General features: G+C 48.6%; 1 protein-coding gene across 3 annotated transcripts in view; it reads right to left on the reverse strand.

Moving 5' to 3' along the window:
- Nucleotides 1–340: 340 nt before the first annotated feature.
- The window catches only part of ARHGEF10 (Rho guanine nucleotide exchange factor 10), a 129033-nt gene continuing 103611 nt past the window's right edge, over nt 341–25762 (reverse strand). For all 3 annotated transcript variants that reach the window (XM_055289424.2, XM_063638172.1, XM_063638176.1), the window contains 4 exons: nt 24648–24790; nt 13491–13665; nt 6214–6336; nt 341–2235 (listed from right to left, as the gene is read on the reverse strand). In XM_055289424.2, coding sequence (XP_055145399.2) covers nt 1721–2235; nt 6214–6336; nt 13491–13665; nt 24648–24790 — 956 coding nt within the window. In that variant the 3' untranslated portion in view covers nt 341–1720. The remainder of the gene's footprint in view (nt 2236–6213; nt 6337–13490; nt 13666–24647; nt 24791–25762) is intronic.

Genomic DNA, 25762 nt, shown 5'->3' on the forward strand with positions numbered 1-25762 from the left:
GACGGGGTTTCACCGTGGTCTCGATCTCCTGACCTCGTGATCCGCCCCCCTCGGCCTCCCAAAGTGCTGGGATTACAAGCGTGAGCCACCGCGCCTGGCCGACTTTGTCTCTTCAAACAAACAAAGAACAAGTACACAAGTTGTTGAAAGATTCCCACTGCTTACTTCCACTTCAGAGCGCTGTCCTCCACGCATTGGGTGCGTTGCTGGGATTCAGACACGGAGTCTCCCCAAAGCAGCAAGTGGTGATGCAGCTAGGAACGGATAGGCCAAGCCCCCCCAGCCCCCCGAGGGTGATGTCCCTTTCCACTTGACGCAGAAAAGAGGCAACTCGTCCTACTGCATTTTAAAATAAAAATACTTTATTGATGAAGTCAGGGACCAGCTAACAGTTTGAGAAGCTTGAGAAGAAATCACTTTCACATGGGGGATATATGCAACCTAGAAAATATTTGGCTAAGTCATAAAATTAACATTTTTAGTCATCTGTAAAGTGCTGAGACATTTATTTCTGGTGACTGCCTGTGTTAGGACTTTTTTCTTGTTATCCGTCCAGTAAGTGAAACATTGAAATACACGTTGAGCAGGATGGAGCTCACTAAGTATGCACCTTGACATGATGGTGTGCACTCATTATGCACCTTCTCACGCGGGGTTGGCTCTGCAACTGCAGAATACAAACTGATGTGTTCTGTGGAGGAGGCGTCTGCACAACAGACAGGCTGGCCTGAGGTCACGCTTCTTGGCCTGGGTCCCGCTCAGTGAGAGCAGCCAGCATGGCCTAGCACCAGGAGTCATTTGGAGCGTGTGTGCTAAAGCAGACACAGTATTCCAGGTCAACAGGAGCAAGAAGCCGCACGAAGGAACTAAGCAAGACTTCTCTGCCTATCTCCTCTAATACTAAAGCACACACGTTTCTCCTGTGGATAGTCACTCTATTTATACGAGAAGGGAGGAATAATTTGGCGTTGATGCTTGAGTCCAAATGTTGATAGGCATTGAGCATTTTGGTTCAAAGCAAACATTATTTGTGAAATGCTACAGATAATATATTGACTGAAACGTTAACTGTTAATTTTTTTAATAGAAAAACGCAGTATAAAAATATTACTTTGTTAAAATATACAGTACACACATTATACCACTTTGGAAAACCCAGCTCACTTCTGAAAGCAAATCATGCTAACTGGACTGGTAGGTGTTACCTGGCTTTTAAAATCGTTAACAAATTTTTTTCTGAAATTCAAAAATATAGAATATAAATAAAAGTCATGAATCCGAATCAGGTAAAATTATTTTAAGAATTGTTAATAAATGCCTGCACTACTGAATACATATATTTTCTCATAAATTCTTAGTACGCAAATTCTCTAATATGATACAATACGTCTGACGCTGATAAGTTTAACATTTAGTATTTATATATGGACTACAGCAGTCAAAAAGAATGTGGTATTTTCCCAGAACTGCACTCAATTACTCGAAAATTGCATCAGTCTTCTGCCTTCGTGAGAAGTGCTTGTAATTACTTCTGCTGTATGGAAGAGAACGAAGGAATTGGCAGGGACGCCACCATCACGCTATTGCACGTTTCTCCCCCAAATACTGTTTTTAATTTATTCCCAACCAGTGTAGACACAGCTTAATCACTCAGGCTGTAGGATTAGCTGAGAAGTCACCCTTGATTGCAAATTCCGACAGCAGGAGGCGGCCGTCCTGCTTATATATTCAGCAGAGGGATCTGCCAGACCATGACGGACGGCGCCAGCTCTTCCTGGTGGGGCTGCCGGGCCTTCCTGTGCACCCGGCGGTGGCCCTGCCCTCCACAGACCACCAGCGCCGAGCTGGCCTTGGCTTTCTTGGCCCGGCGTGCTTTGCTTCTCAGCGAGACAGGATCCTTCAGGAGGTCATAGATAGTGCCGTCCTCTGATCTGTGCTCTAGAGAGCTGGAGCCGTGAGACAAGCTCAGGGACCCTGACGAGGAGGACACGTCGCTTTTCTGAGTCATCGATCCCAGCGAATCTCCTAACCAGATGGCTGCGTCAGGGTCGCCCTGGCTCAGGGATGAACTGGCTCCTTCACTCGGAAGTGCATCCTTCTGATCTTCGTCCTGGGGCTCGGGGCCGGGAGCCAGGCTGTCCCTGGATTTGTCCTTTTCTTTCTCGTGCAGAGCTGTGGCCAGGACGATGAATTTGACAGGACCATTGTGTGCATGGTAGGAGACCATGCCTCTTCCTGAAAAGGGAAACAGTTCAACAGCTGTCTTTTAAAATAGGCAAAATTTGAGAGAAGGAAGCAAAAAGTGCATGGCTTCACCCCAACGCATTCCTCCCTGCCCAAATAACGAAGCCTGTAAGTAACTTGCATACTTGAATAATAGGCTACGATGAAAATATCTGGATTATATTCTTCTGGGTTTTTAGTTAATGTGAAGAAGGCTTTAAAAATGATTTTCTAAAACAGAAAGTTGTGTTTTCCTCAGCAGTATTTCAATTCTAATACTCATATTGTACTTTTCAAAGTAATAAAAGTCATTTTTCCATTCTGCATAAAATACCTTCTAACTTACCCTATAGAAATATCTTGAATTTTCCTAAGTCTTGATTAGAAATCTTAACGCCTGAAATGTGTTGGTTTGGGAATGAAATGACTAAACTACCGGCTGCCTGCCAGTTTTCATTACAAAAATGTTCTGGGGTTCAGAACAATTTAACTCTATAGTTTGATTAAAATTAGGACTTTCAGTTTTCAGATGATGTGATTCACATTTTGAAGTCATCATTGTATCAGAAACACCTGCAGGTCTTCTTAATGCCACACAGAGCCCCACAACCCCCACACTGATTCTGTAAGCATCATGTGGGCCTGGTGTGTCTTCTGGATGCTTCGTGGGTGACATGACATACGGACAGGGGCACGTGTCCTTTCCTCAAGTGCTTTCGGATGAAACAGGCCCCAGCCCTCACCATCATCCTACTCTGGCCAAGGCAGATGACATCATTGAATCTTCCACCATGGTGAGAGTCCATTTCCCGAAGAGGAGAGTGGCAAAGTGAAGTCTGCAGGGAGCAGGAGCTGGGGGGACTGTGCAGGGACAGGGCTGCTCATCACCTGGCGAAGCAGACACCTGTGTTCCCTGCACACCAGCGATGCTGCCCCTGGGCATGCCCTCAGAAGGAGCTTCTGCCCATGTCAGCAAAGCCAGCCACACAAATATTCAGAGGCTTGATGTGTAATGCAAATGGGTAGCACCTAGCTACCCATCCAGAGAAACACAGTGAGTGCACCTCCTTTCAGGAAGCAGCTAGCTACCCATCCAGAGAAACAGGGAGAGTGCACCTCCTTTCAGGGAGCACCCAGCTACCCATCCAGAGAAACACAGTGAGTGCACCTCCTTTCAGGGAGCACCTGGCTATCCATCCAGAGAAACAGTGAGAGTGCACCTCCTTTCAGGATGCACCTGGCTATCCATCCAGAGAAACACAGTGAGTGCACCTCCTTTCAGGAAGAAACTAGCTACCCATCCAGAGAAACAGTGAGAGTGCACCTCCTTTCAGGGAGCACCTAGCTATCCATTCAGAGAAACAGGGAGAGTGCACCTCCTTTCAGGGAGAAACTGGCTATCCATCCAGAGAAACAGGGAGAGTGCACCTCCTTTCAGGAAGCACCTAGCTACCCATCCAGAGAAACAGTGAGAGTGCACCTCCTTTCAGGGAGCACCTGGCTATCCATCCAGAGAAACAGGGAGAGTGCACCTCCTTTCAGGAAGCACCTAGCTACCCATCCAGAGAAACAGGGAGAGTGCATCTCCTTTGAGGATGCACCTGGCTACCCATCCAGAGAAACAGGGAGAGTGCATCTCCTTTGAGGATGCACCTGGCTACCCATCCAGAGAAACAGGGAGAGTGCATCTCCTTTGAGGATGCACCTGGCTACCCATCCAGAGAAACAGTGAGAGTGCACCTCCTTTCAGGATGCACCTGGCTATCCATCCAGAGGAACAGTGAGAGTGCACCTCCTTTCAGAGGCAGCCTGCAGGCAGGGAGAGGAAAGCACTGTAGCTGCGGCACCAGCAGGGACCGACCCCAGCAACGCCGAGAGAAAAAGCAACAGAGGCTGCGTGCACCATGGGACAGCTACAGAAAATGCAAAAACAGGAAAGGTGAAAAGAACCCTTTAAGATACAAATTGGTACAACTACAGACGAGGACTAAAGGAATAACTGACGTAAAACTCAGCATCATCGTTCTCTAGGGTGTGAGCGGAGAGGTCTGAGGCTGAGAAGGGGCGGCTGAGGCTCAGCGTGTGAGTCACAGCCCCTTCTGAGCTGGGCACAGGCATGTGGCCTCTTCTCATTACCATTTAAACTGTGAAACTGTTTGTTATGCACAATTCTATGTATTTACAGGCTGAGTGTCCCTTATCTGAAATTCTTGGGACCACAAGTGTTTTGGATTTCTTCTTTTTTTTTAATGTTGGAATATTTGCATTGCGCTTGCTGGTTGGGCATCCCAAATCTGAAATCCAAAATCTGAATTCCTCCAATGAGCACTGCCTTTCAGCATCACGTCGACACAGAATTTGGAGCATCTGAGGCCAAGGCAGGTGCATCACTTGAGGTCAGGAGTTCGAGACCAGCCTGGCCAACACGATGAAACCCCATCCCTACTAAAAATACAAAAATGAGCCAGGCATGGTGGCTGGTGCCTGTAATCCCAGCTACTAGGGAGGCTGAGGCACGAGAATAGCTTGAACCCGGCAGGCAGAGGGTGCAGTGAGCCGAGATTGTGCCACTGGACTCCGTCCCAGGTGACAGAGTGAGACTCTGTCTTGAAAAGAAAAAAAATTCTTTTTGGAGCATTTTGCATTTTGTTGTTGGATTTGGGGTCCTCAACATGTATAATCCCATAGATCATAATAAAAACATAAATGAGAAAATGAATGGCGAAACTAGAGTTCCTTAATCCTCATGGGTGGACCTGCTAAAATCTGAGTGCATGGAAGCCACCGTCAGGTCGGCCAAGAGGACATCACAGAAATGGAGGCCGTAGGAACAGTTCTGCTCTACGAGCTTCCTGCAAAGCGTTTTCTCTGTTAGTATTTCCCCGTGGCTGACATCATAATCCACATAGAATCTAAGGCCGTGGTTTACTGAACTTACAGGACGAGGAGTTTTCCGTGTCACTGCAGGCTCTGCACACACCACTTCTGCTGGCTGCATTCTACCCACTACAGGCAATGCCACCATTTTATTAAATGGCCCAATCCCACATTACGAACTGTGGGTCACCTCCTGTTTTGTGCTGTTAAAAATTAAATGCTGTGGCAAATGTCTTTTTGCATCATACTTTGTTTCTAGATTAGGCTGTTTCCTGGGCCAATTTCCTGAATTGGGAATCCTGATTCCAGACACACAAGCATATTTTAAGGCCTCCAATCCCTAATGGGACCATGCTTTCCAGAAGGCCCATGTGCTCCAGCCTGAGCTCCTACTGACATTGCAACAGCACAACGGAGCCTTTTCGGATCCCCAGCTTCCTTCTTCACAATATAAAACACAGAAAGGAACGACGGAGAACCCAGCTTCCTTCTTCACAATATAAAATACAGAAAGGAACGACGGAGATCCCGGCTTCCTTCTTCACAATATAAAACACAGAAAGGAACGACGGAGATCCCGGCTTCCTTCTTCACAATATAAAACACAGAAAGGAACGACGGAGATCCCGGCTTCCTTCTTCACAATATAAAACACAGAAAGGAACGACGGAGAACCCGGCTTCCTTCTTCACAATATAAAACACAGTAAGGAACGACGGAGATCCCGGCTTCCTTCTTCACAATATAAAACACAGAAAGGAACGACGGAGATCCCGGCTTCCTTCTTCACAACATAAAACACAGAAAGGAACGATGGAGAACCCGGCTTCCTTCTTCACAATATAAAACACAGAAAGGAATGATGGAAACTAATTCTGGCAGTAAACAGAATATGAAAACCTAAGATTCTCCCTGGACTACTAAGGTAATAAACAGAAAAAGTATAAACTGATAATTCCAATTAAACAGTCTATTAAGTCATTATAATACACTGAAAAAGCACAGATATGAATTGTTTAAACAATCCTAGGATGTTAAATCACACTACACACTGCTATGCTCTACGAGTCTGCAAGACAGGATGCAGCCACTCAGACTGCAGGTGCCACTCACCGGTCACTTTGGGAATCCCTTGCAGACGTGGGACCGGCAGGGCCACGAGGATTCCCAGGCTGGTGCCGACCATCAGCAATCCGTGGCAGACGAGCAGGCTCGTCACCGACAGCCGCTGGTGCCCTGGGCGGAAAGACACATGAGTGGCTTCGGGTCTGGTTTGTGTAGCAGAGTTGGTGGGGCGGTGAGGGGGTGCTGGAAACCCCACAGGTCTGTCGTGCCACCACCAAATCCGCCAGGGGAAGGACGTGGCACAGGACTTCCCAAACCCGAGCACCAGGCTCCCTCAACAACATGAGCAAGACAAGGGTCTTGGGGGCATGCCCTGCACCTGCACCTGAACAGAACAGGCCAGATGTCTGGCTGGGTCTCCTGGGCTATCGTTTGCATGGCTCTGCTCGGCCCCTTCAGCCGTGAATCAAGCCCCTGGATCAATCTGTCTAAACCTCTTGCTTCTGGGCCGTGTAGCACGTGAGCTCGTGAGCCCCCGACATACACAGCAGCCTGTGGTTCTTTGGGAGCACAGAGGCCCCTTTGTAAGTGAGGAGAGGTCTCTTAACGGGCGTGGCTGGACTGGAGTAACGGGCTCTCAGCCGCAGTTGGACCCTAGAGGGGAACAGAAAGGCCTCTCCAGGGCTCTGCATGAAGAACAACATCGTCACACGGCCTCAGCGCTGGACACAGCAGGGAAACACCACGGTGGATGGTGGGGTCAGAAAGGCCTTTGAGGCCCTTTGTTTGGTTTTGATTTGCTTTACAGCCAAGGATCTGAAGCCCAGAGAAACTAAACAATTTGCTCCGGCAGTGACAAGGCTAGAAACTGGCTGCAAAACAATGTGGGAGACGCATGGCCTATTCCAAGACCCTGCCTCACTGCAGTTACAGGAAGACCCCGCCTCACGGCGGTAAAAGGGAAGACCCCGCCTCACTGCAGTTAAAGAGAAGACCCCGCCTCACAGCAGTTACAGGAAGACGGTTAAAGGGAAGACTCCCTCTCACTGTAGTTACAGGGTGGGAGAGGTATCACCTGCTCCAAAGACCCCGCCTCACTGTGGTTACAGGGTGGGTCTGGAGTCTCACATCATTCCAGCACACTTCTGACACAATCGTCAGCATTGCAGCCTTCAAACACAGAAAAGACAATCCCCAGTGTTTCTGTTTAGCCCCAAAGCTGAGGACCACAGGCCAATTTAGCTTGCTCCTGAGAAGCGATGGTGAACACTTAAAAACAGTTTGATTCTTGTTTTCTGTAGACATAAAAGCTATTTTAAATATCCCTGCATTTGACCCAAAGTTCATCTCAGATAAAGAGCATGAAAAACGATTTGACACCACGGCCAAAGACTCCGTATCCACAGAAGTCAAACAGCCTCCCCCAAAACAAAAAACCCTCACTACAGAAAAAGAAAGACATTTGGTTCTATTTCTAAACACCAATTCATATTATTTTTGAAAGCTCAATAATATGCATGTCCCAGGAATTCTAAATGTTTGCCTGGTCGGTGTGACTTGGTCAGGACGATGGTGAATCCACAGCACTGTCCTGTACGTAAGCCGGTGCTGTTATTTTCTAAAGCTAATGAAAAACACGGCAGTGGCTTCAAAGCTGATACGCAGCGCACGCGATTCCCAGCTGCTCTGAAGTGCTGACCGCTCTACAAAATGGGGAGCAGGCCGGGGCGTGGCCGCAAAGGGAGTGTGGATGATCTTTCCAGAGCAGCAGTTGGACTCAACAGTAAGTATTTTAAGTATGAAACATGATTGTCTTATGAGAGAGAAAACCAGTGTGCATATGAGTTCAGCATCAAACCTGAACCCGGCCTCCCCGGCCCTCTGTGTGGCACTAGGATGGGAAGCAGCCGCGCTGTGGGAGCACGGATGTGAGATACTGGGAAGGGGAGAAGCCCCACTTGCATGCCAGGCAAGGCTGCGGCTGCGTGACTGAAACGATGGCCCGGCTTCTGGAAGGGCTCCTGTAATGCTGGCCAAAGCTTGCATTTAATAAAAAGGTAGGCCAGGCGCAGTGGCTCATGCCTGTAATCCCAGCACTTTGGGAGGCCGAGGCGGGTGGATCCCCTGAGGCCAGGAGTTCGAGACCAGCCTGGCCAACATAGTGAAACCCCATGCCTACTAAAAATACAAAAAAAAAAAAAAAAAAAAAACCTAAAAAACAAAACAAAACAAAAAATACAAAAAAACTAGCTGGGCGTGGTGGTAGGCACCTGTAATCCCAACTACTCAGGAGGCTGAGGCAGAAGAATCGCTCGAACCCAGGAGGCGGAGGTTGCAGTGAGCCAAGATTGCACCATTGCACTCCAGCCTGGGCAAAAAGAGTGAAACTCCGTTTCAAATAAGTAAATAAATAATAAATAAAAAGGGTAAAAGCAGGTAAAAACCCGATATGAATGTTTTCAACTGGTTTCAAAGTACCCAGGAACTATGTAAAAGAGTTAAGTTCCAGAGTGGTTTTCCATTGCATTTTCCAAGCAGTCTGCCAATCAACATCTTTAACTTTACATGTGAAAGTTGACTGCTACAGTCACAAGGTCATGCGGTCATTTTCTGATTCCAGAGGCTGCTGTGAGTGCCGCTGTCCAGGCGTCCCGTGCCCGTCCGGAAGCACCAACAGTGGCCTAGAACAGGACAGCAGGGTGTGTCCCAGACGGGGCTGGGTCCTGGGAGCTGGAGCCCACGTGAGGTCCGCTGGTGAGGTGGGAGGCGGGGGCAGCTGAGGTGGTGAACGGTGATGCAGCTGCACGGTGAGGTTGGTAAATGAGGTTACACGTGTGAAGTAGGATTGACTGCACTTGAGCTGCTGCTAGATGGCGACTCCATGGGGAGCCACCAGCGCCTTCCACAGGCAGCCACAGAGGCAGATGCATCTCCTGCCCTGGAGGCTGGGAGGGGCTGGGGGGGTGTAAACAACACCATCCAGGTTCATTCAAATAACCTCAGAGACAAAACAGTGAGTAGAAGAAGCAATACGTTCCCCAAGTGTGGGAGGGAATGCTACCAGGGGGATTCGCCCTCTGCTCTTCCTAGCCTGGAACATAAACCGAAGGACAGGCCAGGGCCACCCCGGCCACCAAGAAAGGCTGTGGCTCCCAAGTCCTCAGTCTTGTTCATTAACTCACCATCTTGAGTCCGGTTTCATTTATTGAATTCCCTTACTGCGTAGTCCATGGTCTTCAGAAAAGTTACTTTTTTTTTTTTTTTTAATGGAAATTTTGGCCATTTTATTTGGTCACATAGTTCCTGGAGGCTCTGTATTCACTCGGTGGAGACTCAGAAATGCGCAATTTACCATGTGTCTCAGCACTTTTCCATCAAAAATATCCTCCTTTGAACATGCAGGACAGAGCAGGAAACATCTGCCTGGTGACGTAACCTACGGCAACTGCTCACAACCTAAAAGCTGAGGCGCCGTGAACTCACCCGCTGTAAACTCTACTCCTTTATAACTTAGAAAGGTAACGACAGCTCTAACGAATGTGTATGTTAATCACAGACCTTCATCAACTGTTAGTCTGCGTTGAATCTGATGTAGCTTATGTGAAAGAACGTGAGCTAAATGGTTTTCAGAACTGAATTCCAAATAGAAGGAGAAAAGCCAGGTCCTTAGCTACAGATTCATGGATTCCCCAGGGGCCAGTACGCTGCGACCCTGAGGAAGGAAGGACGTTTCATCACGTCGTGTGAACTTATACAAAATGTATGAGTTATAATACAGTTTGTTTTTTTCAAATTTTGTGGTTTTGGCTTGGCAAGTCTTCATTTGCAGAAGCTACCCGACTTTTATTTTCCAGCAATAGCACAAAAAGATAATTTTATGTCTTGTTGCCACACACACACACACACACACACGAAAACCCATTTGAGCATCGTCATGAATACAACTCTAGAATGAAGGTTTTGCGTGTGTGAGAACAGAGCACAGAGGACATGTGTGGGCCTCCAGGAACCATCTTGGATGATGAGAAGGAGAAGAACCCAGAAGTGGTGATGGCCCGGCGACCTTAGCATCCGCGCACTTCAGCATGGTATGAACATGCCCCCTCCGGAATGTCTAAATACAGCATGAAATGCAATAATGCTTATTTCTATGAAATATATGAAATATTGGCTGAAAGACAAAGATGACTGGACAGAGGAGACGAGAGGAAAGGACTCTCGGGAGGAAAGGACTCTCGGGAGGAAAGGACTCTCGGGAGGAAAGGACTCTCGGGAGGAAAGGACTCTCTGGCCTACTCATTGCCTCTGAGTCACAAAATGCAACGAAAATCAGAACCATTTCAGTCTATGCCGCACTGAGGATCTTATAGAGAATCACTGTCAGAAGCATCACAAACAAAACTGAACTTCTGGTGTCACTGAGGTTGGCTCTAACCCGTGTACCTTTCTCCTAATGACAAGGCCACGGTGGCAGCACACCACAGCCTGGGAGCAGAGAACTGAATGTGGGTAAAGCAGTCAGTGTCTCCCAGAAATCAGTGAAGCTGGAGCTATTTCAAACTTAGTACTGACATGCCGGATAAATCTGCCAACTAGAGGCACGGTGCTCCATCTGGACAGACACACGTGTTTGCTTTCATGCCAGTCTAAAATGCAGACCTCACTATGTCGTGCAGGAATAAGTAACGACCCACGATTCGGGGGCCCCCGGAGCAGGGGGCTGAGAGCACGCACTGTGGCCATGCAGAGCCAGCCCAGGATGTTGGAGGGGCCCGGGAGGGTGGGCGCCGGGGGACGGTGGCTCTGCAGAGCCCCATGCATCTGCTACCAAATGAGAGGCTTGTGGTGGGCTTGGGATGGATCCATCATCAGCCGCCTGGAAACTGAGCAGAAGGGTGAAAAGTCCCAAGGAAGGCTCAGCGCCCAGCCACAGACAACTTCATCATCCAAAACACGCAACACAGGCAGCTGCGATTTAGCCAGAATCTGCAACCTGAGCAGCCAGCAAGGGCTCTGCATTCTGTTTCTGTGTGGGTGCAGAACTGTGTTGGGTGCTTTGTGCTTGGAGGGAAGCAGGATAATTCCATCTTTCTCTTCTACAGGAGAGGTCAAAGACAGTATCTAAAACAAAACATCAAGAACCTGCCATACAGGAGTGGCTTTCGAACAGCAGCAGTAGGGAGGCGGACAGGAGGGGCAGCTGACAGCGGGGTGGGTTATGGGGATGGTGGGGGGGGGGCGGGGGCGGGTGCTGACAGTTGGTGGGGGTGCTGGGATGAGGGGGTGGGCGCTGACTGCGGGGTGGGGTGCTGACAATGGGTGGGGTGCTGGGATAGGGGAGAGGCTGTGGGTCTCCAGAGTGCAGGCTTTCCTATCCTGCTTTGCTTTTCATAGCCTGGGCACGAGTGCTGTTGGGTTTTATTAAATCGTGAGCAAGCATTATTTTATTAAGAAATCAAATTCAAAATACAAACTCCACTCACACGTGCCAGAGCCTTCCCCTCATTAGGAGTTTCTTTCTGATCCTAACCAGAGAGGGATAAACACCAAGGATCCTGCGGGGCCACTGCATTTCTGTGGCTGCTCTCGGAACTCTGGAACCAGGGTAACGGTGGGGTGCTTCTCCCCAGAGGGAGGTCTGTGCTGCAGGGCAGCTGGGGCAGGATTTGGAGTCTCAGGTGCTGCAGCCCACAGGAGGTGGAGTGGAGAGGTTTTTCTCACAACACCCTCCTCACCTTCCCTTGTGTACAGAACTTTGGACACATGGACACTCACTGCCGCGTGAGAGCGTGCTTTGGCAATTACAGATGTGACTTGGTTTTGTCCCAACAACGACAGCCTATTCCTGCAGCAAACATTTGCTCCAGCAGTGAGTGCTCCAAAGAAAACACAGGGTCCGCAGCAGAGCGTCTGCTTTCTGAGCCACAGGGACTTAACCATTTTGGTTCTCTAAATATAAACTTGCATGTTACATAAACCTCCTTTTCCTCAATAAGAGAAATCTCCTGTAGTATTTTAACAATGACTTGTACAGTTAGCCCCTGAGAAAAGAACGGCTATCACGGACCCACCGTGCACTGAATATATTCACCCTCCCACCTCCAGTGGGACCACAGAGGGGGTGCAGAGGGGACGCAGAGGCCGCGAGGAACATCCTCAATGCCTCCTTGTCCTCCTCATCCTCCCCTTGTCAAAGGACGGCCTCACACCCATTCTAGAACCAGACCCCTAATCACTGTGGTTTTTTCAACGTATCATAAATGGCCCGTCATGGACTGAAAGTTTGTGTCTCCCCAAATTTCGATGTTGAAGCCCTGCCCGCAGTGGGATGGTGCGACGAGGCGGGGCTTTGGGGAGGTGATTAGGGTTAGATGAGGTCATGAGGATAGGGTCCCCATGATGGGATTAGCACCCTTACAGGAAGCGGAGGAGACCCCAGGGCTCTTTCTCCACCATGTAAGGCCCCAGCCAGAAGGCACCAACTGCAAAGCAGGAAGCAGATCCTCCCAGAAACCGGCCCTGCAGGCACCATGCTCCTGGGCATGCAGCCTCCAGAACGCGGAGGGGCAGCCTCTCTGGCTTGTAAGCCTGCCCGTCTGTGGCATGTGTCACAGCAGCTGAGGGGCTCGGAGGCAGATCCCTTACTTCATGCCTTCCCCTTAAAACTGCAAACATCTTCTAATACCCACCAGCAGGCAAAGAACCAAAATAGCCCTTCCATGAACCCCACCGCAGTCTCCAGCTACCCGTGAAAGAAGCCATTTCTCATTTCTCTCCTCCCTTCTCATTTCTTTCCTCCCTTCTCATTTCTTTCCTCCGTCCTGTTGTAGGATGGTCCTCCCAAAACTCAATGTGTAACGGTCTTCTCCCCTGCCTAGAAACTTCAGTGACACCCACCAGCAACAGGGCATTCACAAACATACACCTCTGTTGGCCTCTCCCCAACAGCCCTCCCAGCCGAAGGGAGGCCTCCTGTTCTGTGTTCTTCAGCCTCAGGTCCTGGCTTCCCCAGGGCCTTGTTGCACCGACGATGAGAAATCGTCTCCCACCCGCTTTGACCTACAGAGATGGCACTGCCACACGGCTCCTCCCAGCACGAGGCTCCTTCAGGGCCTCTCTGTCCTGCACCAGGAAGGGCTAAGATGGGCTGACCGTGCTCCACACCCCCACATCCATCCCTGGGCCCTGTCCCGCCCCCTTACCTGGAGCATGTTGTGAACAGTGTCGTGCACTGGGAAGCGCTAAGGTGGGCTGACCGCGCTCTGCACCTCCCACATCTGTACCCGGGCGCCGTCCCGTCCCCGGGCCCCGTCCCGTCCCCTTACCTGGCAGCATGTTGTGAACAGGGGTGGCGATATTGATGTCCTGCAGGTGCTTGAGAGTTTCCGTGTGAAAAAGGCGGAGCGTGGACCCCGAGGTGAAGGCAATCCAGATCCCGACGCCGGCCACGGCCATGTGGGAGATCACCATGCCTTCCTCCTGGTGGGCCTCCAGCTGACCCTGTGAAATCGAGAGGTCAACTCTGCTGGCCCCGTGGAGTGAGTCTGAGGGGAGCCTGTTGGGTCCACGTGGCGTCTGGATGCAGCGCCATTTGGTGGCTGCAACACAGTAGCAGGCTTTGCTCCAAATCACAGGCCTCTCCAGCAACCGAACACCAGCAACCCAACTGCCTGCCATTTTCCAATCATCCTGGCTCCTTCGTGAGCCCAGAAAATGGCCATTCCAAAGACATAGGCATGGTGCACCTGCCGAAGGGCCACTGAGCTTGTGTCCTAAAGGAGACATGGGCAGGCTGGTGAGGGGAGGCACAGGATCCATCCCCCTAGGCCCATCAGAACCTCCCTGGAACCTTCCCCGAGGTCTCCAGGCTGTGGCATGGGGCCCCACCGCCTGCCTGCAGCCAGACCCTGGTTCTGAGTCTGTGCCTCCTCTTAGCTCTGCTGTCCTGGAAAGGCACCTTCTGCTTCTCCATGCAACCTGGTCCTTCTGGAGCTTCCAGGCTCAGCTGCAGCCCCGCAGCTCCAAAAGTGCATCCCAGCAGCCTGCTCTGAGGGGTCCCACTGGTGCCTGGGCCCTTGTCACCCCACAGCCAGCAGGGGCAGCTCACACAGCGACCCCCCCACATGGCCTCAGGGGCTGCCTGGCGTTCAGGCTTTCTGGGATCAGTCCCAGCAGGACTGCCTCCGCCCTGCCCATCAGGGATTGGAGGTGGCAGCAGGGGGTGAGGGCTGGGATGAAAATTAGAGACACTGTGTGCCCCAAGAACCAGCAGCCTCACAGCTCTTGAAATTAAACTCACGATCCTGCACAATTATCTAAAGTAAAGTGATGAAACTCATAAAAACCCACAGGAAATAACCAGACTGACATCTCCGCCCTATGAGTTGCCCCACAATCTGAGAATAAGGGAAAAGATGACAGCCCCCATGGTGGAGACTGCTGACTCCACACACATGCCCCGTGGCACCAAACCCCACCCTGCGGCACCACGCTGCACCCAGAGCCCAGTGGGCAGGAACTCAGGGATGTGACTTCAGCGGATGGGAGATCCCTTCTCCCGTGGTATCGCCTCTTATTTCAGTTGAGATTCCATCAGGAACGGGGGAGCAGAGGGGCACCCCAGCCTACACAGGGGCGCTGCAGGGCCTGAGAACGATGCCATCTGAGAAGGGGACTGTGTCCTCAGGCTGGGCACGCAGGGGCTGGGGTCCCGAGGGAGGCGACACGATGCGGGAGGCTGGGGTCCCCAGGGAGGTGACACTGTGAGGGAGGGTGGCCCACACGGCCCCAAGTCCCATCACTGTGGGTCTTGAGCGGGCTCCACATCTGACTGTCCACCCTCCTGGAGCAAACTGGAACCCCCAGGACCCCTGATGTGAAGTGAGAGCCCCGCCTCTAAAATGCCCATTCTAGAGTCAGCTGTGTAAATGCCTCCCGCCATATGCCCGTAGTTTCCTCATAGAAAATGTCTTCAATAATCACAAGTTGAATTTAAATATTTGTCAATGGGAAGGAACTGGTGCTCACAATTTCGAAGGCGTCTGCATCACTGACTTGTGACTTGGTTCCTATGCAGATAATCCAGCGCTTACTCCCCAGCGGAACACGAATCTCACACACAAAGATCCCAAGTGTTTTTATGAGCTGAAGCTTCGCAGGATCTTCACACTCGAAACTATCTGGGTTGTGTGGCGTGGGAGACAGAGCATCTGCCTGGGAGTTGGGAAGTCTGGGTTCGGATTCCAGATGGTTCTAGCGCGGGTCTGTTTTTGATCCCTCCTCCCTCTGACTTGGCCTCCTGCGTCAAGAGGAGAAGGCGTACAGGCCCACACTTCGCCGACACTCCATCTCCAACCTGCAGAGCTCCCCGAATCCGGCCTCCTCCCGGCACTGGCTCCTTCCTGCCCTGCTCCTCGCCCTCTTCCTGGAATGGGGCCCTGTCTCTCCTGGCTTCTGTCATTGAGCCCCAAAGTATGCACAAGTCTCACTCAAAAACAAAAAGTGGGAAAAAGAAAAGGAAGAAAAGCCTGTGCCCCTTTCCGGCTGGGCTGTGGGGTTCCCCTTGTCAGGCAGGCTGCTCCCAGCAGCCATCTTTGGGGCCAGCTCCTCCACCTGCTTCAGGCTAACTTCTGCTAACTTCTCAGCTACTTCCAAAACTGCCACCTCCTTTTGAAAACATTGAGCTATAATTCACATATCATGAAGTTCACTCTTCTATACGGTGCAATTCTGTGATTTTCAGTATATTCGGAAAGTTGCCAACCTTAACCACTCTTGAATTCCAGAACATTTTATCGCCCTTATGCCCCCTTCCCATCTCCTGACAACCACTCATCCACGTTCTGTCTCTGGATTTGCCTGTTCTGACATTTCATATAAACAAAATCCTACAATGTTCGGCCTTTTGTGTCTGGCTTCTTTCACTGAATTTGGCGTTTTCCAGGTTCATCCACGTGGTGGCGTGAGTCAGGGCTTCACTCCTTTCTATGGCTGAAACCAATCCTCGTGTATGAAGGAACCACGTTCTGTTTGTCCATTCACCAGTTCCCGGGCGTCTGGGCTGCATCCGCCTTTTGACTACAAATAACACTGCTATGGTAATTCGTGTCTGCATGAATATCAGGTTTTTCTGAATCTACACCTACGACTGGAAATGCTGGGTCACCTAGTCATGCCACGAGTTACTTTCTGAAGAAATCACAAACTGTCTTCTCAGAAATTGTACCATTCTGCATTCCCACCAGCAAGAGTCTCCCAGCGTCCTCACGTGCTCTCCAGTGCATGCTGGCTCCACTAACATTATTCTTGCCATCCCAGTGTGTGACACGGCGTCTCATTGTGGTTTCCCTCCATGATTCCCTAACGAGCAACAATGCTGACCATCTTCTCGTGTGCCTATGGGTCGACTGTACATCTTCTTTGGAGAAATATCCATTGAGTTCCCTTGCCTTTAATAGCGTTAGTTTTCTTTTTATTAAGATCTAAGAGTGTGTTAGATGCTCTGCATACTAGATCCTTCTCACATGAGCTGTACGTATTTTCTCCCACTCTGTGGGTTGTCTTTTCACCCCGTTGATAGTGTCCTTTGAAGCAAAAAGGTTTTAACTTTAATGAAGCCCAATGTATCTTATTTTTCCACATTGGTTGCTTGTGCTTGAGGTGTCAGACCTAAGAAACCACTGTCTAGTCCAAAATCATGAGGATTTAGCCCTATAGTTTCTTTTAAGGTGTTTATAGTTTTAGCCCTTACATTTATGTTTTAATTCATTTGAGATAATTTTGTATGTGGTGTGAGGCAGGTGTCCAACTTCATACTTCTGCACATGGATACCCAGTTGTGCCAGCAGCACCTGTTGAAGAGGCCATTCAGTATTCAAATGGAATAGTTTTGGCACCGTGTTGAAAATTATGTGACCACAGACACATCTGGTCTCTGGTCTATGTCACTGATGTATGTGTCCGTCCTGTGCCAGCACCATGCTGTCTTGCTTACTGTGGCTGTGTGTTAAAATCTGAAATTAGGAAGTGTGGGCCTCCAATTTTGTTCTTTTTCTAGATTATTTTGGCTATTCTGGATCCCCTGCATTTCCAGATGAATCTCAGGATGTGCTTGTCGCGTTTTGTTTTTTAAAAAAAGCAGTGGAAATTTTGATAAGGATTGTGTTGAATCTGCAGATCCATTTGGGGACTGTTTTCTTCTTAACAATAGTCCATCTTCCAATCTATGAACATAGGATGCCTTCCCATTTATTTAGTTATTCTTTAATTTCTTTGAATGATGTTTTGTAGTTTTTAGTGTATAAATCTTGCACTTTTTGATTAAAAATTTCTCTAAGTATTTTTCTTTTTGACAGCATTACAAATGAAGTTGTTTGTCTCATTTTCAGGTTGTTTGCTGCTAGTGTATAGAAATTTAATTGATTTTGTATACCGATCTTGTGCCCTGTAACCTTGCTCAACCTGTTCATTAGTCTAGCAGTTTTGCTGCGGATTCCTCAGAATTTTCTACATACAAGAGGATATCATACGCAAATGCAACTTTACTTCTTCCTTTCTTCTGAGTCCTCCACTCTTTTTCCCTTGTCTAATTGCTCTGGCAGATCCTCCAGTAATACTGTGATTAAAAATGGTAGAAGTCATCTTTGTCTTATTCTTGATCTTTAGGGGAAAACTTTTCTTCTTTAACCATAAAGTATGATGTTAGCTGTGAGTTTTTTATAGATGCCCTTTGGCAGGTTGAGGAAAAGTCACCTTCTAGTCTTAGTTTGAGTGTTTTTATCATAAAATGGTGATAAATTATGTCAAATGCTTTTTGTGCATCAACTGAGATGATCATGTGGTTTTTTCCCCCATTATTCTGTTAATGTGATGTATTCCACTGATTGATTTTCACGTCCTGAACCATCTTTGCATTTCAGGAATCCATCTCATTTTTCCAGGGTACACCATCCTTTCAGTACGCTGTTGATTTCACTTTGCAAGTCTTCCGTCGATTTTTGCATCCATGCTCACAGTGGATACTGGTCTTTGGTTTTCTTGTCGTGTCTTTGGTATCGGGGTCACGCTGACTGCAGAATGAGTAGGAAGTGTTGTTCCCTCCTCGTCAATATTTTTGGAGAGTTTGGGAAAGAGTGCTGTTAATTCATTTTACAGATGTTTGGTTAGAATTCACCAATGAAGCCATCTGGTCCTGGGCTTTTTGTTGTTGTTGAGAAGTTTGTGATTACTGATTCAACTTCCTTACTAGTTTTAGGTCTATTCAAACGTTCTATTTCTATTTCTTCACGATTCAGTTTTGGTAGTTTGTGCCACTCTAGAGTCTGTCCATCTCATCTAGATTATCTAATTTTTTGGCCACCTGCTGCCTGTTTCACGCACAAGTCTCCATCCTAGCTGGTTTCTTTAGCCAGTTCAGAATAAAGCAGAAATTACTCCCTGGAAAACTGTTTGGGGCAGAGGAAGGCGACTTCCATAGAGAGGATTTTAAAAAGCAAAACAACAACCGTGGCATATGACGGAACTCTGGTGTGACTAGAGAATAGAGGAGCAAAGCTTCTTTCTTTCCTCGGGCTTTTGACTCTTTCATAATCACAATCCAAACTTCTGGAAAGATGATTTAAAAAAACCAAACCCATGGAGTTTTTAACTCAGCACAACCTCCTTGGTTCTAGTATCCAAGCGTCTCACACCCCGTTACATTGCTGGCAAAATGCTCTTCTGAAAACAAATTTTGACATCTGTTCCACATTGAAAACCCTTCAATGGCTCAGCACTGTCTGCAGCAAAAGTGCTGTTTAAAAGAAAACAACACAGAACTGTGCTCCAAGAAGTCAAGTCAAAGGCGGCTACCTTCAGCGGCATGGGGATGCCTGCACTGCCCATGCTTCCCCCCAACCCCCGGGAGCTGAGCCAGTGACAGGACCCAAGCTCCTTGTCCCCTACTGTGCTCGCAGACCCACCCTCCGCTTCCAGCAGCCCCTTGGGGACCAGTAGTCTCGAAGCCTGATGCATCTCTCCCTCTCTGAGGTGGCATCCGGTTTTTTCTCCTAGTGAATCCCTCCTCATCCTCCACCAGCCAGCCACATGGGCACTATCCCTAGGCAGCTGCCGAGGGCCCTGTGCCTGCAGGGATGCATCCTTGGCTTGACGCTCTACTGCTGCCGTCGTGAAATTCGTGGTAACTGCGGGATGCAGGGCCCCCAGATTTCGGCTCACTGTGCCAGCCTGAGGCCTGGAGAGAGTGTTGCCCCCAAAACTTCCACAGCACCCTCACTCATGCTGGCAGCCCAGCCATCCTGGGACTGACAGCCGGGCCTGTGTCATCAATGTCTTAACCGTCTGTGCTTGGTCTGTTTTTGCACAGTGCTAGGTACTTGGTAGCACTGAAGTTGGGCATGGCTTCTCCTTTCTCTAAGCCTTGGTTCTCTGAAAATAAGAACATTGGGCCACAGGATCTCTAAGTCTCTGCCTTGAAATTGTGTGATTCTGAAGGTGTCTGAAAGAAAGCAGGCTATGGCTTCCACAGTGTTCAGGGTTTCTGGGGACTGGGATTCCACAGTGTTCAGGGTTTCTGGGGACTGGAATTCAAAAGTGTTTGGAGATCTCTGGCCTCTTCTGCTGATCTGGGCCTGTTGTTTTATTTTCAGTGTTTAGATATAGGGTCTCGCTATGTTGCCCAGGCTGGCCTTGAACTCCTAGCCTCAAGCAGTCCTCCTGTCTCAGCCTCCCAAGTGGCTGGGATTACAGGCGTGAGCCACCATGCCCACTTAGGCCTGTTTTGTTGCCCTGTGTCTCTTTCTACACAATGACAAGAATTAAATTCCTATTAAAAAAGAATGCATTGCTGCAGAAAATCACTATGTTGCACTATTTAGGTCATCTTTAATACCTCGCCTATTTTATTATTTCATTCTGTTTTTCCCTTCAGTGGAGGATGGGGGCAAGAAACCTTTTTCCTCTCTTTCTTTCCTTCCATCTGTCTTCAGTCAAGAGCACTGCATACTGTAGAAAATCAAGAGTGAGGAAGAAAAGGGTTGCACTTTAAGCAGCTATAGTCATTCAACTGAAACTAGCTGCGACTCAAGGCTCTAAGCAAGAAACCTGTCCAGGCAACGCCCCCCAGAAATACAGAATGATTCACCCTTTCCTAAACGTCAGATCCCTTAGCACTGCATCTGTGTTCCTAACACTACGAGATTTAAAGAGCAATTGGACAAACCCAGGGTAAAGGGCCATTTGCAGTTGGAGAAAAAGAGATACTTCCCCTCCCCTAAAGCATCCAAGTCACTGTGACCAGCACCGTGTGGCAGCTCAGCGTCCACGGCATGTCTTCCCATCTGCTCCTGATGGCCCTGACAGGCAGGTGGGTGCCCCCTGCCACGTTGGGGGTGCTGCACCAAGCACCTGGCTCAGCGTCTCTACTGGTTTGCCCAGTGCTGCTTTGTTACGGTGCCAGAGCTGGGACGGGGCCAGCCACCCCCACCGGTATGCTGACTCCTCCACTGGCACAGTCACTCCAGGAACACCGAAGCCTCAGAGCCTCAGGTGCCTTTTTCTTCCAAATATGGCTGGCATCTCCCAACGCGCTCAACCCAAGCCCAGATCACATGCAGCTCCCAGGCCGGCACTGTTCTGACAGCATATGGCCATTTGGGACGGACCCCCCCGCAGCTGCTGCCCTCGCCGTCAGCAAGGTGGATGCACACCCAGGGCTCGAATCTTGTGGGCTCAGGTCCTGCGGGCTGCACCAACCCCTGGTCACAGTTCCCCTGCACAATGGGAACGACAGGATGAATATCATGTTTTCAGAGAGCAGAGTTTTGCTTCTTTCTAAAAATGTATTTAGTTATTTTGGTTCTAAAAATGCAAGGAAAGAGCCCTATATCTGGATCCAAACACATTACTTCTCTCTGAGTCTTTGAGATTTACAGCATATAAATTACAAGCAGCCTGAGAAAGGGGAATTACCCCCAGCTGTCAGCTCAGACAACTGAGGCCCAGGTAGGTGGCTGATCCAAGATCACCATATACTATATGGATGAGCTCCCTCTGTAAATACACAATTACTAGGATGGCTGTACTGATGGGGTACAAGGGCTGTCAAAAAACTCAAGAAGTTGTGACAGCATCCACAGTGCTACCCTGCATGGCAGCACTAGCTAGTCCCTGGCTCCCCATGAAACTGAAGGCTTCTCATTCTCAGGGCATGTGAAATAAGAAGTGTCAGATGGATATGAAAACTAACAGAAACAATACCGCCAAAAATCATCTAACATGTACCCCGACCTCCCTGTCCAGCTATTTTCCGTTCCTGTCTAGCAGGCTGGGTCTCGAAGGATGTCGGGGAGGCTGTGTCAAAAACAGACTCACACACGGGAATGCTATTCATGATCCATGGCAGAGTGTCGGCCTCCAGGAGGCTCAGGACCCAGGTCCCATCTGCACCTTGCCCCAGTGTGGACCTCGCATCCCTAACCAAACCCACGTCTCCAGGGGCCAGCTGGAGAGCCCTTTCCTGACTGAAGACAGCATTAGCCCGCATCCCGCCGTGCTGCCAGCCAAAGGGGTGTCCACGTGGCAGCCCAGGAGCCACTTTCCCTCTGAGATGACAGAGGACGCAGCCTAGGCACATCCTGAAACCAGTCTCAAGAGTGTGTGCAAATATGATTCATGAAATACCAGCAAAATGTCTTAAAGTTCCTAACCGGGGGAACCGATACATCCCTCCCAACGATGGTCTAGACAAGTATTTTTAGAAGCTCTTAATGATAACATTTCTTTCTGGATTTGTATAGATTTAGTCATTAGAAAGTCTTCAGAGTCTTCAAAGAGTTGAAATTAGACCCCTCGCCCCGACTGAAGACATTCTTTCCTATGACCATTTGTGTGAGGGTCAAAGGAATTTTCTTTTTGAGACAGGGACTTACTCTGTTGCCCAGGCTGGAGTATAGCAGTGCGATCTTGGCTCACTGCAGCCTCAACTTCCTGGGCTCAAGTGATCCTCCCACTTCAGCCTCCCGAATATCCTACAGGCGTGCACTACCGTGCCCAGCTAATTTATACATGTTTTGTAAAGATGGGGTTTTGCCATGTTACCTAGCCTGGTCTTGAACTCTTGAGCTCAAGCTATCCACCCATCTTGGTCTCCAAAAGTGCTGGAATTACAGGTGTGAGCCGCTGTACTCGGCCCAAAGGAAATTTTAATGATGAGTTGGTCCATTTTATTGGCTGAAAACACACCTGTGTTATCCCAGTTTGTTTAGGGACAGTGGGGTCAAGAGATGGCCATGAACAGATAGTAAAATATAAGACAGCACAACCTCATAATAAACACCACATATGACATGGCTGAAAAATGCAGGTGTGAGGGGAAGTGTGTAGCCTTTCCTCATCACTTCAGGAACATCTGTCCAACTGCACACACACACGCTGGCACGTCACACGGCCACTGACAACAGCAGACAGGGATGGGCTCATCAGGCACCACAGCCTCCCTGGGAGTGAGCTCGGACAGTGTTCCGCAGCCTGCTTGCCTTCATGTGCCCCCGTGGGCGTGCATTTAGGAACACCCACAAGGAGAGGGTGGGCCTCCTCTCACTGCCTGAGTTCACCCGCTGCGTGGGGCATAGATGCCCTCATTTCCCCAGCTCCTCCCATGCACATGCATTTAGGACACTCCCAAGTGTTTATGATACCAACAAAGTTGCAATGGACACCCTTAGATGTGCGTGCACAAGCTCCTCTGTAGAGAGGATTTCTCTAGGGCGGGGAGTTGACGGGAAGACGTTATGAGCCCCAATGCCAACTGGTAACAGGTGAGTGCCCTCCGGAAGGGCTGTCCTAAGACCCCGCGGTCCCGAGAGCCCTGTGTCCCCACGTTCCAACCAGGTCGTACTTAGCGTTTACCTTCTGTCAATCTGAAGAAATGGCACCCTGAAGACCAGTGGTTGTGGGACTGGGGTAGGGAGGGCTGAACAGAGAGCAGAGGATTTCCAGGGCAGTGAACCTACTCTGCGTGATGCTGTAGTGGTGGACAATGCTGTGATACATTTGCCCAAACCCAAAGAAGCATGGCACCAAGAGTATGCCCCCAGTGGACCCTGAGTGATGAGGGACTGTGGACCCTGGGCAATGATGACAGGCCTATGCAGGCTCACTGACTGTAACAAACGCACCACTCCAGGACGGGGCTGATGGGGGGTTGGGGGTGCTGTGCGTGTGTGGGAGGAGGGGTACATGGAAAATTCCGCACTTTTCATTCAATTTTGCAGTGAAGCTAAAACTGCTCTAAAAATAAAGTCTATTAATAAAACAGTGCCTTGTTTTAAAAGGCAATCTTAGTTGCTAATGAGGCTAAGTTATATGTGTATGAGTTTATTGTTTATTTCTTTTTCTGTGAGCTGCCTGTTCATGTTCTTTGAACATCTTCTATTGGGTTGGTTATCTTTTTCTTAATTTAATAAGAAATCTTTGTATTTTAAGAACATTAATTCTTAGTCATATATACAGGAATTTTTCCCCAATTTTTCCTCCAAAAAATATTTGATACACATATTTCAATGTGAAAAAAGTTATTAAACTGTACCATTTCATTTATTATGGTAACTTCTGGGTTTGTGGCATGCTTGGAGAGGCTTTCTCCATTGCAAAGTAATAAAACTATTCTACTGCTTTTTATCTTAGAGGTTTATAGTTTCATTTTCATGTTGAAATTCCCGTCCATCTGGAATGATTAGAAGAGCAGAGGGCTGGGGTTTGAGCCAGCTCTGTGTTTTCCAAATGGCTGCCCACTTGTCTTCTGATTCTTTGGTGAATGATCCATTTAGCCCACTGAATTGAAATGTCACCTCAATCAAATGCAAATTTTCCCTAAGTCCTGGAGGACTCTATGGGTTCATACTGAACACATTTCTTAAAGCAATGTTTCTTTTACTTAGCAGGTAACCAGTGAACATGGCTAAATGGTTAAAAAATGGTTAGTTGAATTTTCTTGCTAATCTTGTCTTTCTAAGCAAAATCTAGAAGGAATTTTCTTTCCCTTTCCTTTTTTTTTTTTTTTTTTTTTTTGAGACAGGGTCTTGTTCTGTCACCCAGGCTGGAGTGCAGTGGTGAGATCTTGGCTCAATGAAGCCTGGACCTCCTGAGCTCAAGCTGTGCTCCTGCCTCAGCCTCCCAAGCACTGGGGACTACAGGTGTGCACCACCACATCCACTACAGGTGCGCAATGCCCTACCCAGCTAATTTTTTTGTAGGGACAGGATCTCACTTGTTGCCCAGGCTGGTCTGGAACTCCTGAGCTCAAACAATCCTCCAACCTCGGCCTCCCAGAGCCTTGGCATTACAGGCATGAGCCACTGCGCCCGGCTAGAAGGAATTTTAGCACATGGCCACAGGCAAGAAGCCTTGACTTGGGCACCGGAAGTCAGCTGAGCTGTTTCTGAAATGTATCTTTTCCACACTGTGTGGCCACCTAAGCGACTTACCTCTACAGCATGAGTCTCCACACTGATGATGAAGACTTGACCTCCAGAAGCCGCCCACAGCGTGTCTTCCATCATGAGTAGACTTCTAACTGGTAGGACGCCTAACTTGATCACTTTTTGAGGTTCTGAATCCCAGGATCCATCTTAAAAGAAAATATTTCATTTCATTCAAGTTGTTTTCTGTGCACAGGAACAGGAAAATGGAGTCACACATCATTTTAAATAACTGACAACCAAAAGATCACCTGTAGTGTTAATGCTTGTCCCCGATCCTGGGTGTGTCTGGGGATCCACAAGCTGACACCCACCCCAATCGGGCCATGGTGCACAGCCGGGAAGCACAGACAGCTGCGGGACACGCAGCCCTCAGGATCCCCCCGCCCCCCTGCCTATCCCCTCCATGTGTGTCCCAGACAAACCACTCATTCACCCTGAAACTCAGCTTCCTTCAGGGTAAGATGGAGACCATCCTACCACTAGCTGCAAAGGTTGTTTCAAAAGTTAAAAATGAAATAATGCATGTACAAAGCTCAGCACAGTACCCAGCACACAGGTGTTCCATCAATACTACCATTTACAATAATAGTACATAAGATGATTCAGTCATCATTAAAAGGAACTGCATCCAAAATAACTGGGCAGATGTTACATTTCCCCATTAGCTGCTTCCGTTCTAACATTTGCCTTGCTCTATACTGCATCATGAAGAAAGGCCATATAAGAAATCAAAATTGAGGTAAAAGGAATTCCTTACTTTTAATGAATTTGTTCCCTTTCTTGAAGCCTAGAGAGTCGTGAAATATTCTGGTTTGAAAACATTTCCAAAGATCTACTGAGAAGGTCTTTCACACTTTGTATCAAGTATGAGTTGCTAGCTTGAATACCAATAAAAATTATTTGAGGCAAGATTTACCACAAACTTCTAAAGTCACTAATGTAATTATCCTACAAATAACTAAAGTGAATTCTTCAATTCTCTATCTAACCATTAATTAAGGCATCGACCTTAAAAGTGTACCTAAATTATTAATCCATCAATGCTGTCGACTTCCTAATCAAATAAACACGCTTCACTCAGTCAGGAGAACACGGCCTCAGTTCTTATCTCTTTGTTC

This window comes from Symphalangus syndactylus, chromosome 1 (genome assembly GCF_028878055.3).
Source record: "Symphalangus syndactylus isolate Jambi chromosome 1, NHGRI_mSymSyn1-v2.1_pri, whole genome shotgun sequence".
Lineage (NCBI taxonomy): Eukaryota > Metazoa > Chordata > Mammalia > Primates > Hylobatidae > Symphalangus > Symphalangus syndactylus.